At 41.3% G+C, this 17691-nt stretch overlaps 1 protein-coding gene across 1 annotated transcript; it reads left to right on the plus strand.

Moving 5' to 3' along the window:
• The first annotated feature begins 1716 nt into the window (after positions 1 to 1716).
• Positions 1717 to 17193, plus strand: ACTA2 (actin alpha 2, smooth muscle). Its single transcript, XM_037804072.1, has 9 exons — positions 1717 to 1844; positions 5599 to 5753; positions 7240 to 7368; positions 9908 to 10018; positions 11280 to 11364; positions 11763 to 11924; positions 13390 to 13581; positions 14186 to 14367; positions 16899 to 17193. Exons 2-9 carry the CDS (start codon positions 5625 to 5627, stop codon positions 17040 to 17042), a joined length of 1134 nt encoding a protein of 377 aa, XP_037660000.1. The 5' UTR covers positions 1717 to 1844; positions 5599 to 5624; the 3' UTR covers positions 17043 to 17193.
• The last annotated feature ends 498 nt before the right edge of the window (positions 17194 to 17691 follow it).

Raw genomic sequence — 17691 nt, forward strand, 5'->3', positions numbered from 1 at the left:
GTTCAGAAAAAGACCCTTGCATCTATAGTCAATTGATTTTTGACAAGGCTGCCAAGTCCACTCAACTGGGTAAGAATGGTATCTTCAACAAGTGGTGTTGGGATAATTGAATATCCATATGGAAAAGAATGAAAGAGGACACCTATCTCACACCATATACAAAAATTAACTCAAAATGGATAAAAGACCTAACTATAACAACTAAAACCATAAAACTCCTAGAAGAAAATGTAGGGAAGCATCTTCAAGATCTTGTGGTAGGCAATGAATTCTTAGACCTTACACCCAAAGCACAAGCAACAAAAGAAAAAATAGATAAATGGGACCTCCTCAAAATTAAAAACTCTTGTGCATCAAAGTAATTTGTCACAAAAGTGAAAACACAGCCTACTCCATAGGAGAAAATATTTGGAAACTACATATCCAATAAGGGTTTGATATCCAGAATATAAAAAGAAATCCTAAAACTCAACAATAAAAAGACAACTCAATTTTAAAATGGGCAAAAGATTTGAATAGACATTCTCCAAAGTGGAAATACAAGCAGCTAAAAAAACACATGAAAAGATGCTCAACATCACTAGTGATTAGAGAAATGCCAATCAAAACCACAATGAGATATCATTTCACGCCCACTAGAATGTCCACTATTAAAAAAACAGAAAACTACAAGTGTTGGAGAGGATGTGGAGAAATAGGAACTTTCATTCACTGCTGGTGAGAATGTCAAATGGTGCAGCCGTGGTGGAAGACAGTTTGGCAGTTCCTCAGGAAGCTAACTATAGAATTACTATATGATCCGGCAATCCCACTGCTAGATTTATAACCAGAAGAACTGAAAACAGTGACTCTAACAGAATGAATGTGGTTAAAAGGATAAACATTAGGATGAATATATTACTAGAATAAAAATCAAAAGACAGACTACACAGTGAATACTATTGTAGACAATGGACTATACTTAATAATATAAGAATGTTCTTTCATGAATTATAACAAATACAAGGTGTTAGTAATTAGGGTAGTACATGGGAAAAATATACCTAATGTAAATTATAGCTGATAGATAATAGTATGATTTTAATAATCTTTAAATCAATTGTAACAAAGGTAACTACTGTTTTTAAAAAATTACAATTATTTTTAAAAATGCGATCATCAATTAAAACAAGTGTTCCACACCAAGACAAGGGTTGAGGGTGAGATGGTGTATGAGATTCCTATATTTTATGCATGATTTTTTTGTAAATCTACAACTTCTCTAATTAAAAAAAAACAACTTTGTGATTACTGTTAAATCATCACTGCACCTATATAATTATGGGCAATTGAAGCAATCTCTTTCTTTATTGCAGGCCACCTTGGTAGGAGAGTTTTTAAAAATCTGCACTCCTTGGGGACAGCCAGCCCCTTCTGCTCTCAGCTCATTAGGAAATGCCCTGAGATGCAAAGCGTGACAGCAGGCTGGCATCTTATGAGGCATGTGTAAATATTGCCTGCATCTGCCCCCATAACACTAGGTCAGTGTCTCTGGGCATTTCAGCAGTTATTCTGAAGGCTTGGGGTGTTCATCTCCCATAAGCAGCTGAGCTGCCTCGCGTTTTGTGAGCAGAGCAGTGGAATGCAGTAGAAGAGACCCAGGCCTTCCACCACCCAGATTAGAGAGTTTTGTGCTAAGGTCCCTATATGGTTGTGTTAGACTGAACGATGGGCTCAAGTCAGTCTTTGCTCCTTGTTTGGGAAGCAAGTGGGAGGGGAACAAGCCAAGGGGCTATATAACCCTTCAGCTCTCAGCTTCCCTGAACACCACCCAGAGCAGAGAAGCCCGGCCAAGCACTGTCAGGGTAAGTGGCACCGACCCAGGGATGTGACTTACAGATTCCAGCGGCTCTTTTATTGCCCAGTATAATCAGATGCAGCTTCAGGGATTTGGCTGCGCACATGCACTCTCGTATTTTTCAATGAAGATTGTACTACTAATGATATTAGCTTTTAGCTCTAATTATCTGACTATTAAAAACAAGGCTAATATGGAGCTCGGCATGGGTTAGGAGGTGAAGAGGAAGATGAAATTTTTTTGATGCATGTCATCTGTAAAACCTGTTTATACTAAACCAGTAGTCCAAATCTTGCAGCACATTGCAGACATGCAGTCTAGCTGTTTGCTGTAGGTTATACATTCATTCATAATTAGGTACCGGAAAGTCAGGGATTTGTGTGGCTCAGGTTTGGTCTGGGGGCAGGGATTGGTTTCTTTAGAGTGTATTTTTGGTGCAGCTAAGTGCTGAAGTGGATTTTAGAAGTGAACAGAGGGTAGTTGCCTAGTCTTTGATTTTGGCTGGATTTGTGCATTTGCTTCTGGTTCCTCTGGCTCCAACTGGTAGTGTCTTGGGTGGAAAGGTTATGTCTCTGGAGCGTGTCTGAGAGCTTACATTTTCGGATGTGCGTCATTTGCAGCCAAGCACAACGGGCGGTCAGCTGAATCGTTCTCTGCAAAGAAAGAGGGAGGATGCAGAATATACATCTGACAGCTGTGTGTCTCAGGCTATGGGATGTCTGGTTTGCATTTCTCTCAGCCTGAAGCTCCCCCTCAGGGTGGTGAAGCAGGCGTGACTGTGGAGTCAGCTCTGCCACCCCAGGCTGAATTTAGCTATAAATCAGGGCTTGGCTGTACTTCAGCTTGGGTTGGAGTTTTCATGCTGAGATTTTTTCCTTCCATTTTGTGATTCATGACTAAATATGGCTTGCGTTTCAAGTCCAATGGGCTGGAATTGTAACATTTTTCTCCTCCACCCCTCCCACTAACTACTCATTTTTGGCACAAGATGCACTCTAGTCAGTCGGAGCAAACCCCCTGACCCGGGTGCAGTTCCAAAAGCAGATATTCGCGGGCATTTTACCTAATTAGGAAATGCTTTGCTCCAAACCGAGCTTCTCATTCAGGTTAGATAAGAGTTGTAAAACACTGAGCTCTGCTCCTTTCCGCCTGGGACGTAAAGATTTCTTCTCTAATGGCAGTGTACTTTTTAGAGATTATAAACCTCCTCCTGGACATTTTTTCCAAATAAAAATACATTTACTGAGTTTTAAGATTTCTCTGCCTCCTTGCTGATTGGAATGCTTTGTTTGCTATAGATCAAACATACACCCCCAAGCCCTCCCTGCCGGCAAATGGGATTTTAAGAATATCCCTGTGTTTATGGTAACCATACCTCCTCATTTTCAGAGACTGTCTTAGTTCCAAATATTTCATCCTGTTTTTACCCCTTATTTTTGGTTTGGAAAATCTGCTTAGCACATTTGCTGTGCCCGTTGAGTTCCGTGATGCTGGCTGCGTCTGACAAATACCCTAGACATCTGTCATGCCTCCCTTACAGTTTTCACCTCTCTTCTGGCATCTTAAACCCTCTAGGGAAGAAGCCAAATTACATGGATGCTAGACATAATTCAGTGTCTGGCAAGGGTAGGAAAGGGTGGGAAAGGAAAGAGCCATTTATAAATCCTGTTTTCTATTCCTGCATGTAGAATCCGCAAATTCAGGATTTCCATTCTAAGTCTAAAGCCAATGGAGAAAGGAAGCAAACTCTAGAAATGTGGAATGGAGACAAAGACTAGAAATAAAAAAAGATCTGCAAAGTAACAATAATTTTATAATGATATTAATAATAAAATGAAACACATTTATTGAGAACTCATGATGTGTGAGCCACTATAGTTATAAATGCTTTAAATATTTTTAATCCCCCTAAGAACCCTAGGAGGTGAATACCAATACTATTGCTATCTTGTAGATAAGGATATTGAGATTTAGAGAAGTTAAATAACTTTCCTAAGTCACAAAGCTTGTAGGTGGTGGAGTCCGGATTCAAACCCTGACAGTCTGATGCCAGAGCCCAAGCTTGTAGTCACGATGCTCTGTCATCTCTGTTGTCCTAACTTTACCAGTTTGGGAAATTTAGATAAATCACTTTAACTCCGTGAGCCTCAATTTTCTCATCTGTCAGTTAGAGATAATATTACATGGCTTGGATTTAAAAATACATAATTTCACTTGAGGTTCACATTCTTTGCAAAGGGGTATGCAGTATGAGGCAATGCTATGGCAGATTTAGGCATCTGGAAAGACATTGATCCCGTGGGAACAATCTGGCAGAACCCCAACTGCAATCATTTTTTCTTTTCTTACTTCCCAGAGGTTTCCTTAGCAGAGTTGCCTTTTATACCCAGTTGGGTATGCATTGAGTTTGTCAATATAAAAGAAGGATCTTCCTCAACTTGAAACCCTAACCAAGATCCCAATGCCAGACAGAGAACTCTGGGTGTCTCTCTCTTTAAAAGCTATTTTCCCTTAATTTTGCTTGGAAGATAGAGGAAGACCCTGGATTGGAAACTGAGGCATCTGATGGCCAAAGGGATCTTGATCTCAGATTCAAGTTTTGCCACTAATGCCCCGTGTGCCCTTGAGCAAGTTACTGCCTCCTAGGTTTTCTCTGGTTTGTAAAAACAAGGGTATTGGATGAAAATGTTCTCAGGTAGACTTTTAATTTCCCAAATAAGTAGATACTTCTGCTCCAGGCTTTCACATTTTGTCAAAGTATCCAAGCTTAAGAGTAGGCTATTTAAAATAAATTGTTTTATAACTGAAGGGATACATGCTCAATTTAGAAAATTTTAAAATATTAGAAAACCCAGAGAAGAAAAATTTTTAATTCTATAAAACCCCCTGCTTAAAAATAACCACAGCAGTTGACATCTTGGTAAATATGATTACTCTTTTTGCAATGCATGTAAATAAACTTTTAATGGGATCATCAAATGTTTACTTTCTCTAACTTGTTTTTCTTAAATAAGAATGTATCTTTAGCTTATCCTTTAGTTTAGCAGTAGTATACCACAGGATTCACTGGACTCTGTCTCCCTTGTTGGACTTATATTTTGTTTAAATAGTGACTTTAATCGATGGAGAATAATTGTGGCCCCTAAAATTTAAAGCACATTCTTAGAAAGTTTTGATTCATACTAATGTTTTTCTGAAGGTAAAATAAAAGTTTCAAGGTTCCAAAAGAAATTTTTAAAAAATATTTTACCTTAAACATTTTCAACATTTCAAAATTTTCATAAGCCCCAACTCTCAGAGTCTACCATTTTGAAAAAAATTGTTATAAAATATCTAGAAAAATGTGAGTTTGGATTGTCAGGCTGCAAGTTGTAATTACTTCTTTAACATATGGCAAGCAGCTTGTCCCTGTGAAGATCTAGTCTCATAGTTTGATATTCCCATCTGCACTCTGCAGTTTGTTGACTTGATTCATTCATTCACTCCATCTTTAAAGGGCGAACTGGGCTGGTATGATGTGCCAGCCACTGCACTAGGGGCCAGTTGTGTTAACATGGAAATCAGAATTTCAACCTATAAGAAGGTTACAGTCTAATGAAAACGCTTTGAGGTAAAGGCTGTGAAGATAAGGGTCTGCAGAGGAGAATATTTTAGGAGGACAGAGGAGGGGCCCTGAACCCAGCCCAGAAGGTGGGGGTGGTCAAGCAAGCACCACAGCTGCTCAATTACAGCTAGGCCGGCTTCTTCCCTGTTTCCTGTAGGACCCTGTGAGGTAGCTCCAGCAGCGATGTGTGAAGAAGAGGACAGCACTGCCCTGGTGTGCGACAATGGCTCTGGGCTCTGTAAGGCCGGCTTCGCTGGGGACGATGCTCCCAGGGCTGTTTTCCCATCCATTGTGGGCCGTCCCAGACATCAGGTGAGCAAAATTCTGATGGAACACGGAGAGCAGGGCTAAAGATTAGGTCCCTCCATGTCCATGGGTGTCCACGGATCGTCCATCACTCTCTGCCCAGAGGTTTTGCAACCTTCTTAAAAACATACTCCTAAGTTTGATGTCCATGAACAAGTGCCAATTTCGTATACACTGTAGACAGATTGTCTGGCGGGTGTCTCTCAGATATAGTCTGCCTCTTTTTCATATGTCCTTGTGTTTTGTGTTATTAAGGGCAGGGCTAGTACTAATGGTGGTCATGGTGGCCTGTAGTCAAACAGGCATGTTTTTAAAAACTTTTTATTATAGTGACATATATGTAACTCAAAATTTCCCATTTTAACCACTTTCAAGCGTACATCCAATTTAGTGGTATTAATTACATCCACAATATTGTGCTACTGTCACCACCACTCCAGGTCCTTTTTGTCTAACATAGTCCTCATCATCATCACCATCATCATCAGAAATACTTATGCATTACCCTGATATATATCATAGTTACTCTTTGGAAATAAACTAAATTAAAAGTCTAGGTCCTTCACCCTCATAGAGCTCAGTGTTAGATAAAAATAAACATTGTTACCAAATGCAATTTTACATAATATTAGCTGTCAACAGAATATATCTGGACAGCCATATGGTATTTGAGCCAATCTGACTGATGTTTACAGCTCTCAGTTGGGCATACATTCAAAAGAATATCTAATATTCCCCCAATGAATGAAGCTTGTCTGTCTCTTTGTTGAACTGTAGGCAATGGAGAGACTTTGCACAAGCCATTACTTAATGGATCTACAGCAGCCAGTGCAATTTAAAATCCAGTTTTGAGAATTCTCTTTCCTTGTTTTATTATTATTTTTTTGTTTGACCTTAATGATAAACAAACAAACAAACAAAAAAAAGCACCTTACCAATTCAGGCATGTGTTTTAATTGCTGGTTGGTATGGACTTATCATTAGAAACCAAGCCTCAGGTGGCATTTATAGATGTAAAGCTTTTGCATAAAATGATTAGAATATAATATTTATATACTTCTGGGTAGGTGACAACTTTAAAAATACAGTTTGAAGGATTTATAAGAGGAAAAATGCCATTTAACTAATTCATATTAGGTTCAAACATTGCTTCACTGAGTAATTATTGAGTGCCAAATATGTGCCAGGTGATTTGCAATAGTGGTGAACAAGACAAACACGAAGTCTGCCCTAACAGAATTTATCAAGGAACATAGAAGATAAAAACACACAATGTACAGTTTCCTTACCAATAGGTTCTCCAGTTATATGAAGGCTGATTCAGGCCTGTATCAAGTCAATTGAGATGATGTTTAAGAGCATAATGACAATAAATCACATTGTACTGTTGCTGACCCCAAAGGAAAGAACCTTTCAAACCCTTTGTGATTTGATTGCAATCGATTCACAAGTTTGGGGAGAGGCTGACTCTTCATGCGTTGAACTTTTTTAGGGAGTGATGGTGGGAATGGGTCAAAAAGACAGCTACGTGGGTGATGAAGCACAAAGCAAAAGAGGAATCCTGACCTTGAAGTACCCGATAGAACACGGCATCATCACCAACTGGGATGACATGGAAAAGGTACCGGGAAGTTTGCTGCAGGTTGAGTCCTCGTGGGCATGATTTATGTGGCACCTGATTCAAAACTTCACACGAGCACTACCAGAAATAACTAGCTTGCATTGCTCAATTGTACTTTTACTTGCTAATGTTTATTCTGGATTATTACTAACTGAAAAAAAATTTTAAAAAGCTTGAAATGTTTTTTTTAAAGCCATCCTTGATAGGGATAATGAGCTAATCAGCAAGAGACAGTTTTACAGATTAGAGCAGCAGCCTTTTGCCAGTAGTGGGAATTAATTGTCTGTTGCCCAGGCTAACTGGATTTCCCTCCTAGGACAAGCATCCTACAAGCAGCAGCCCAGAGACCAGTCTTCCCTTTCATTTTCATCAGAGGCTGCGTGGCTATCCCCTTCCATGCAACACTGCCAAAGAGGAGTTGGAGAGCTGGGAATTGACTTTCCATTAACTTGCCCTGAAAGTTCGGTGGGGGGGGGGGGGGGGTTGTTTCTTTTTTTAAAAAAAAGGTTTTTAGTTTTGGACTACAGAGAAAAGGAATTTTAATCTTTTGGATTTAGTACAGTCCTGAATGCCCCTCAAATTATTATACACAATAGCAACTAACAAAAGTTTTGAAATAAATTCTCTCTTTTGTGTTGTAGTAAGTGAGGTCTTTATCTCCTCCATCCATCCAAAAGAGCTCATGGAGAGGAAAGTTAAATCCTAGGATTTTGATGTTTGTTATTAGGCATCATAGAAACACCAGTGATAAGAGAAAAAACTGAAGAAACGGTGATGAAAAGGAAATTCTAAATTTGAGAAAGTGACAAAATTTTGAAAAGGCAGGAAAATATATTAGAACCATAATATCTAGCCTTCTATTTATCTGTCAGCTCACTATACACACACACACACACACAAATACATGCGCATACTTAGTTAAAAAAAAACATACTGTTGCTAGAATTCATCAGCAATAATGCTTAAACCTCTATCTCCTGCAAAAACTGAGATCATGAGGTTTGCTTAATACAAGACACTGAATCTGGTAAAACTGCAGTTTGTACAGTGAGGAGAAGATACCAATATCAGTGGGAAAAACTCAACAGATTTTCCATGGAACTGGCAGTTTCTCAGAATATATGCGCCTAGAGAAAGATTCTTGGAATGAAAAAAAATTCATCATTTCTAAAATTTAAATTTAAAATGTCTTTTCTCACGTTCATGCAGAGAGATAGAGATAGAGATACAAAGAGAAAGAGAGGGTTAGAAGGGAAGGAGAGGGGGAAAGAGAGGTGTTTTTAAAATGATGTCAGCATCACCACAGTATAAATGGCAGGATTTCTTGAGAACTCTACTGCTTTTACTCCATCAAAGGAGCAGAACTTTCAGGAGTCTCACTTCCTTTCAAGAAACCACAGATTCAAAACCAAAGAAACTGGAACAAGTTTAAGAGTCTTTAAAGTTGATCTTGCTTTTATTAATTTATCAACTTTCACCAGCAGTTTGTTGTTGTTGTTAGTTTCATTTTGCTTTAATTCTGGATGAATCTGATATTTCTGTTGCTGGTGGACAATTTTCAGGCCTTTAAAAATTATTTTTAATTAATTTATCCCTTTTAGTTTAAAAAATAGTAATAATGGTTTGTTCTTTTTTGGCACTCAGGAATTAAAGAGTGTTCTTGACCATAAAGCAAACACATTTATGTCCAAAGTACGTGAATACAAATATACTATATGTGGGCCTCAGCTTTTTTGGAAACCCTGGAAGTCTAAATGTCTGACCCATATGAATGAAAGGTCCAGAGAGCGGGAAGAGACAGGCTTCTCCCAGCCCTGGAGAGCAGAGACAGGAACGGAGCGAGGGCAACCTGTCCTCTTTTCACCCTGCACTGCAGAGGGCCATTTGCCTGGAAGCTCTAAGAATGGCAATTAGGTTTTCAGTTCGGCTTCATTCATTTATTCATTTGATTGGATATTCATTTATTTGTCCTTTAATTTAGTAAACTAAATCACTTTCCCATGAATATTCTCTACAATGGAAAGAGAAGGTAAAGAAGGTGTTTTTGAATAATAATAACATTCACTTGGCGCCAGGAACTGGGCTGAATAGTAACTCTGGGATAATGTCTTTAATTCTCACGAAACCCCAATGAGAGACACACTAATGATTTTCATCCTCATATTACCAGTGGTGAGACTGAAGCTGAGAAGGGTTCAAACTTGCCTAATGCTCACACAACCAAGAAGTGGCAGAGCTGGGATTTGAACCCAAGTGTGACTCTAGAGTCTGTGCCCTTGAGCATGTGGCCTCCTCTCTCAGGGACCTGGGCTCAGGTTTTTGCTCAGTCACTTGCTGGATGTGAATCCTTGGGTAAGTCACTCACTTACCCAAGTTCTTTGAGCTTCAGTCTCTGCATTTGTAAAAGTGGGGACACAATGAATAACTGTAATATTTCATTTGGCCCAGTTTCATTTAGCTCATTCTGCTCCCTTTTCTGGGTCTGCCCCACAACACCGCATCACTGTGTTTTTCCTCTGTCCTCTCCGTCCCCTACTAGATCTGGCACCACTCTTTCTACAATGAGCTTCGTGTTGCCCCAGAAGAGCATCCAACCCTGCTCACCGAGGCACCCTTGAACCCCAAGGCCAATCGGGAAAAAATGACACAGGTAAATATCGACGCAGGACCCAGCCATGGAATGATGGCAGATGGCTTCTCCTATTGGTTTGGGAAGTCCTGTTTGAAAGGGGTACTGCAAGACAGTAGAGATAAGACCCAAACCAACAGTCCACTATCAGTCTGACAACTTTCCAGGAACTCAGAGATTCCAAAGGATAGGAACATCTTGATGGCACTCAAATCCTCACTGCAGGAACCAGTTCTTTGGGCTTCTAGAGTAATGGGGAATTTAGGAGATTTAATTGAGGAAGTAATGTGTTTGAGTTGAAAACTTCTAAGGAGAAAGCACTTGAAAATGCATCATAATATATGGTGAGAAAATCTGGTTCTAGAGTTAGATTAGGTTTGAAAACTTATCAGCCATGTAATCTTGAAGAACCCACTTAATTTCTCCGTGCCTTGGTTTCCTTTTCTAGACATTGGGGATAATAGTACTACTATTTGTCAAAAGATTGATGTGAAGATTATTGAGGCGAAATGATAAATATATCATTGGTGCCTGATATAATAAATATTCAATAAATAGTAGTTATTATTGTTATTACTGTTATTTCTTTGAGGCTCAGAAGGCTTTGCTTCAGACCATTCAGTCCACCAGCAAGAGAAGGTTTCTAGTTTGAATGAGCTATTACCTAATTGCACCTAATATCAATGTAATCCTTGCTATGGGCAAGCACTGGCTTAAGACATTCTCATGCACCGTCTTGTTAAATCCTAACAATAGCTTTGGGAGGTAGAAACTATTATTATCCTGATTGCACAAATTAAGAAATCCAGACTCAGATACAGGAAGTGATTTTTCCCAAGGTTGCCCAACTAGAAGTAGCAGAGCTTGGAAATTGACCCATGATCTTCCAGCCTTGGAGAATACTAAATGTAAATACTGCAGGGCCTTTACCTCAGAAGAGCTCTTGGTGCTTATACTGACACAGCAGTATAATATGAAGCCCATACTAGTCAGCGTTTAGTTTGGTGAATTCTCCCAGGTCACATTCAGCCTGGCCAGCTCATGTGTGTACACTCCCTCCTCCCCTCCCCATCCCGTCGGGTCACTACGTGAGGGACTTCCCATTCACACCTCCATTTCTCCTCTTTGAGTGACCTGCTCTGCCCTGGCCCTCCTTACCTTCATCTCCTCTGCCCAGAACAAGGCAGGCACACCTGCATTCATCAACAAGGCATGCTCTCTGGAACATTCTTTGTAGGATTGGCAATGTTACTAAACTTAGCTCTTTTGGATTGTTTTGCAGATTATGTTTGAGACTTTCAATGTCCCAGCCATGTATGTGGCCATTCAGGCTGTGCTGTCCCTCTATGCCTCTGGACGAACAACTGGTAAAGAGCTGGGAGGAACGGGGAACCTTGATTGAATACATCATCAGTTATGGGATATGATGGGTATAACCATATGGTTTGTGATACACTGGGAGTATGTTGGAATTGACAGGTCTGATACCAGCCCTACAAGATCCCCTTTTCATCAAAAACACAAGCCCTTGGCCTCATATTTCTGGCAGGACTTTCTCTATTGTCCTCTTTTGTCTATTCCTTTTTTTTTTCCATCTTTCCCAAGCCCAGTCTTACTGCTCGTAGCCTATCACATGCCCTCTTTCTTCACTTCCAAATAAGCAGCTTAGAAATTCCCTCTCCCCCAAGGCTTCCTTCTACTCAATCAACAAGTTACCACACTTCAGCTGCCAAGGTGACTCTTTTCATGTCCAATTGTCCCCCAGGCATCGTGCTGGACTCTGGGGATGGTGTCACCCACAACGTGCCCATCTATGAGGGCTATGCCCTGCCGCACGCCATAATGCGTCTAGACCTGGCTGGCCGAGATCTCACCGACTACCTCATGAAGATCCTGACCGAGCGGGGCTATTCCTTCGTGACTACTGGTGAGGCCTGCAGGGGATAAAGGGAAGTGGTGCTGAGGCAGTGAGCTACTCATGGTAACTTATAAGACCACAGGGACTCTGGAAGGAGAGGACACAGGAGCCTTGCAAATTTCAAGGCCTGACTCTAATGCAACACAGGACAAAACATAGCCTTTCTTGTTATGTGGCATTGCAGAATGATTACGTTATTTCCTTGAGGAGAACAGTTATAGTCATCTAACATTATGAAACAGCTAGAGTTGTATTATTTGATGATTTTTTTAATCCCCTCTGTTCACAAATACAAAAGAGCACAGAGACTGAAGATAATGTGGTGTGGAATGGTGTTGGCAATTCTTGGGGACATCTAGACAGGGCGTGGGCCCAACTCTGCCATTCATTAGCTATATAACCTTGGACAAGTTACCCAGCCTTACTAAACCAGTCTCTTCATTTGTAAAATGGGCATAATAGACCCTATCTCACATGATTGTTGTATTAAATAAGATAATGCATGTGAAGTACCTGGCACATAGTAAGTGTTCAATAATTTTAACTATTATTAATACCAATGTGTCTTTAGACTTGAAGCTGATGTTACCCAAACTCCCTCCACAAGGAGGCAGTGTCAACATTACTGGAAACATTAGCTGGTCCTCGGTGCCTATAGCTCTAGCTGCCCTCTCCTCGCCATTTTGGAATCGTTGAAATGTTTGGGTTTCTGGATATGCCTGAGGCTTACTCTAGATTCCTAGTCTGAGCCCTGAAGATGTTAAAGTCTCCTTTAAGGGTAGAGAGTTTAATTAATTCCATTCTTCTTCTAGCCCCCACAAAGAATCCTAAGACATCTCCAAAAGGTTCTCAGGGATTCAGAAGTAACCTATAGCTTAGCACTTCAGAATGCAGAAGCCTGAAAGGTATCTGCCTGCCCACTCCCTCCATACCTCCTTCAATATACACCCTGGGGCCTTCTGGAATAGGACTGGTCCTGAGCCAGGACCTGCTTCTTCCTACAAGGTGATGAATGTGTCAAAGATTGGAGGTGGAATTTACCTGTACCAGGCAACAGGGATCCCTGAGGCTTTTTGAAAACTGTGAGGCCCCTAATGAGCTGATTCATCACAAGACTTCCTTGTCAACTGAATTCAAAATAACAATACAATTATAACAGAGGGTGACTTGTTACCCTGCAAAAAAATTATTGTAGAAAAGGATTTCCTGCTCTTTCCTTTCTCCAGCTAGCACGTTTCAATCCTGCCTTGCATTTTTCAGACACTATTCGTTAAGGACCTACAATGTGTGAGGCACTTTGCCGGGAACAGATGTGGTTCCCCAGTGGACCTACAATTTAATTACTGTCATAGATTTTAGATTGCAGAGTACTGAATTTATATACTTCTTTGAAGGAACATTTCTTGTGGGAGAGATTGAAGTAAAGGAGGTGCAAACCCTAACTCTTGCCGTAATGTTTGCATCTCGCTGACAGCTGAGCGTGAGATTGTCCGGGACATCAAGGAGAAACTGTGCTATGTAGCTCTGGACTTTGAAAATGAGATGGCCACTGCTGCGTCATCCTCCTCCCTTGAGAAGAGCTACGAGCTGCCTGATGGGCAGGTGATCACCATCGGAAATGAGCGCTTCCGCTGTCCAGAGACCCTGTTCCAGCCATCCTTCATCGGTACGCAATGGGTGTCCCTTCCCTGGAAAGGGGAGATCACTCTATTTTCCTGCATCCAGCCGTCCTTGGCCACCTAAGTCATTCTCAACGTGGGGCATGTGACAGCAATTGTAAGACCCAAAGTATTTCTAAACCAGGGCAAGGGAAAACTGTCTTATTTTTAACGTGGGAGCTCTAAAGGAGGCCTGGAAAGGGGTTTTGTTTCTAGGAAAACACCAATTATCTATGTTGTAGTGAAGCCAGAACAGCAGCCAAGGAGAGGCTTGGAAGGGTTCTGAGCAACCACCATGACATTGGCTTAGTGTGGAACCTTCTGCAGGGAGTCAGAAGGCTTTGACCCTCATTTGAACCATACATACTAGTGAGTATATTAAAAAATGAATGGCCTTTTACTATAGGCCCACCCTGGAGATGCCACCGCAGGGCTTCCTCATTAGGCAGGAGGACATGAACCACAGCAAGGTGGTCCATGTTTTGGTCTCTGACTTGGGTGTTCCTAGATTGTCATGCCTGCCTCAGTCACCTTTTTGTTCAAGTCTGATCTTGCATGTCTAAGCTGGGTTTTAACCCCACCCAAAGACCATGGCCTGGATCTCTTTTCCAGGGATGGAATCTGCTGGCATCCATGAAACCACCTACAATAGCATCATGAAGTGTGATATTGACATCAGGAAGGACCTCTATGCTAACAACGTCCTCTCAGGGGGCACCACCATGTACCCCGGCATTGCCGACCGGATGCAGAAGGAGATCACAGCCCTGGCGCCCAGCACCATGAAGATCAAGGTACAATTCAGCGACAGGCCCATGGCTGCGCCACCAGTCGTGCCAGCCCTATCACCAGACATGAAGGACTCTTCAGAGGCCACATCTTGGTCACTTGTGCTAATGGGTTCTTGGGCTAGGCAGTGGGTAAAAAAAAATGCACATGTGTTATAATTTACATGCCAATTCAGTTCATAAGAGAAGCTGAAAATTCAATCTATAATCACCCTTATCCATCAGCTACTTTCAGCAGCTGCAAAAAAGTCAACCGAGTTCCCCACCCACCCATTTTTTTTTAAATTTATCTTTTTTATATACATTTTTATTAGAGAAGTTGTGGGTTTATAGAAAAATCAGGCAGAAAATAGAGTTCCTTTTTATCCTCATCTTTTAAAAACATGTATTTTGTTGTTTTTCCTCATTACAAATATAGTGCATCTCTCATATGGAACATTTTTTGAAATACATATGAGCCATACTTGTTTCTGAAGCAGTCTACACACCATGGATTCAGTGGATTCAGTAGCTTATACTCGTCTTCCACTACTAAATGTGAACACATCTCAGTGGCTAGGAATTAGAATTTTATTTTAGTCTCTCTGACATACCTTTTGATACAGGTCCTCAAAAACACACAGCGACTCCAGGATGACCTAGCTTAGCCCCTGAGTCATCCAGGGCCCCTGTACTGCCAGAGTTTTCAGTCCCAGGGAAGGGAACTCAGAGATTAAATGGGGATCATTTTTGGAGGCAAACTGTACATGTGGCTGATGACTTCTCAAAGCTAGTACCACTAGCTGAAATCAGAAGGCCATGCTGAGACCCGCTGACCCATGTAACAGGGAGCAGGGAAAGGGGTAATTCTAAAGCAGCTCACACACGCAAGTATTCAAGCAAGTTCTCTGTCATTTGACTCTCTTCTTTTTATTTTTTACTTTTTTTTTTTTTTTGGAAAGGGTGTGCCTCTGACATCACTACAGGAGAGTGTGCTAGACTGATGCACACACTCCTCCTAGTAGAGGAGGTGGGAATCTTGCCCTGAAAAGACTGCAGGATGAGAGAAGAGGGATTGATTTCTGAAGGATTTGTGTTTCTTTGCTGCCCCTCCAATCAGCTTTTGTTCCCTTTTATCACCACACTGGAGGGAAGGAGATAAAACCAGCAGACATAGCCAATCTAGCAATCTAGGTTAGGGACATATCACAGAGAGGCTGTTGCTAAAGCTGGGCAGTTCCTAGTTATCCTAACCTGGCTTCTTAAATAGAAATGAATGTGAAACTTTGGGCAACATGTGCTGAGGGAGTGTAGACAACGATTAAAAACAGTAAGATGACTAATAGTAAGACAACATTAAATAAAACTGAAACTGGGGAGGTGTACCAGAACTTTCTGTTCCATCTTTGCAAAATTCCTATAAACCTAAAATCATCACCAAATAAAAAGTTCATTTCTAATAATAAAAACTAAACACCAGGGACAGACCTGTGTTTGAATATTGGATCTGACACTTACAACAGTGTGACCGCAACAAGTGACTTAGACCTTGCTCAGCCTCCATTTCTTCATCTGTATAATGGGAGCGATTTAATACTTACTTTTCCAGGTGGTTGTGAGAATTCAATGAGATAATACATGTAAAATGCTTAGTCTGGTGTAATAAGTGCTCAATAAATGCCAATTATTTTTATAAAAAAATAAATAAAATAATAATATAAAATTATAAAATAATAACATAAATGCTTAATCAGCGCTTGGGGAATAAAAAGAAATTGAACCCTCTAACCACAGTTTCAGAAGCTTCTTGTTTATTGGCCCAAAATGTCCATATTCTCTTCTGCCCAAAATTTCAAGTCTGGAGTGGAATCTCAAAGTGCCCAACTCTGGCTATATCTTGAGATGCTGCGGGTGGAGGAGACCTCCGGCTGATGCACAGCTCTAGCTCCCGTGGCAGCAATGGCATCTCTGGGCTGAAACCATTAACTCATTAAGACACATCAGCACACCCTTGCAGGGGGCCGGTGCTGTGGCTAAGTCGGAGTGGCTTCCCAGAGACCTATCCCAGGGGAACATTCATCCCAACAGGGGGCCCGAAACCTGTGCCTCTCCATGGGAGTTCAGACAGCAGCAGTTGAGTTTAGTGGGTGGATGAGCACTTGTGTAAGTGCTGGCATGAAGGAGAATTTCTCCTGTTAAGACACTGGTGTTTGTTTCTACAGAAAGGGTGTGTTGTGCTGAGTTCTGAGACATGTCAGGGCTCGTAAGTGGAGATGCTGGCAGGAGTTGAGGCCAATTTCCAGTTTACCCAATAGCAGAGGGAAAGCGGTAGAGGTGTTGCAGCTGATGTGGAATAGATCTCGTGAAGGAAGAGAGAAAAAAAATATGTGCTTATTGAAAAATCTCTAAATCAGCGGACTGTTCGCACCCCCCTGGCATCTAACAGCCAAGTGTGTCACTGCTGTACATGAACGACAGCCAAGTCACGAAACTAGGACCACAGTTAGAACCTTGGTCCTGGGGCACTAAGTGACCCTACTTTTCTCTTCCTGACACAGATCATTGCCCCTCCGGAGCGCAAGTACTCTGTCTGGATCGGAGGCTCCATCCTGGCCTCTCTGTCCACCTTCCAGCAGATGTGGATCAGCAAACAGGAGTACGATGAGGCTGGGCCCTCCATCGTCCACCGCAAATGCTTCTAAAACACCGCCCTGCTTTCTGTCTTTGTCTGGCACACAACTGTGAATGTTTTGTGGAAGAACACCTTCAATTCCTTTCCAAATCATTCCTAGCCAAAACTCTGATTGGTTACCTATGTGTTTTTTAAATAAATCTGAGATATGCTACCAGTAACTTGTGTGCAACTTGCTCTGATCAACACCCAGCCGACTGCTTATCAACGTTGGGTTGCTCTCACCTGTCATAAGGTGGGTCTCTCTAATGGCCCAACCAAAAACGACACAACAGGGGTTTCCCAGGCCCATTCCCACTTAACATGGGAGGCTCCACCTAAGTGCTGTAAGCGGGAAAGAATTGAGAACATGCTGGCGACTGAAAAATAAACGGATTAAAGTGAATCCACACCAAAATCTAAACTGACTTCACAGTTTGCCATGTGATCAGATTACCTGGCAAACTTAATTACCCCAGTTCTGGTAGTCTGATTGGTTAAACCAAAAAACAGTTATATATAAAGAAGATATGACTTTTAAGTTTACCAGGGGGGAAACGTTATTTTAAAAACACTGAGAAACACTGCCCTACATTCTCACTACACACCTAGACCAACTGTTTCCCTTCTCTGGATCATTCTGTGTCTCTGAAAAGGATTCTATGGCTATATTCACATCA

This window comes from Choloepus didactylus, chromosome 15 (assembly GCF_015220235.1).
Source record: "Choloepus didactylus isolate mChoDid1 chromosome 15, mChoDid1.pri, whole genome shotgun sequence".
Lineage (NCBI taxonomy): Eukaryota > Metazoa > Chordata > Mammalia > Pilosa > Megalonychidae > Choloepus > Choloepus didactylus.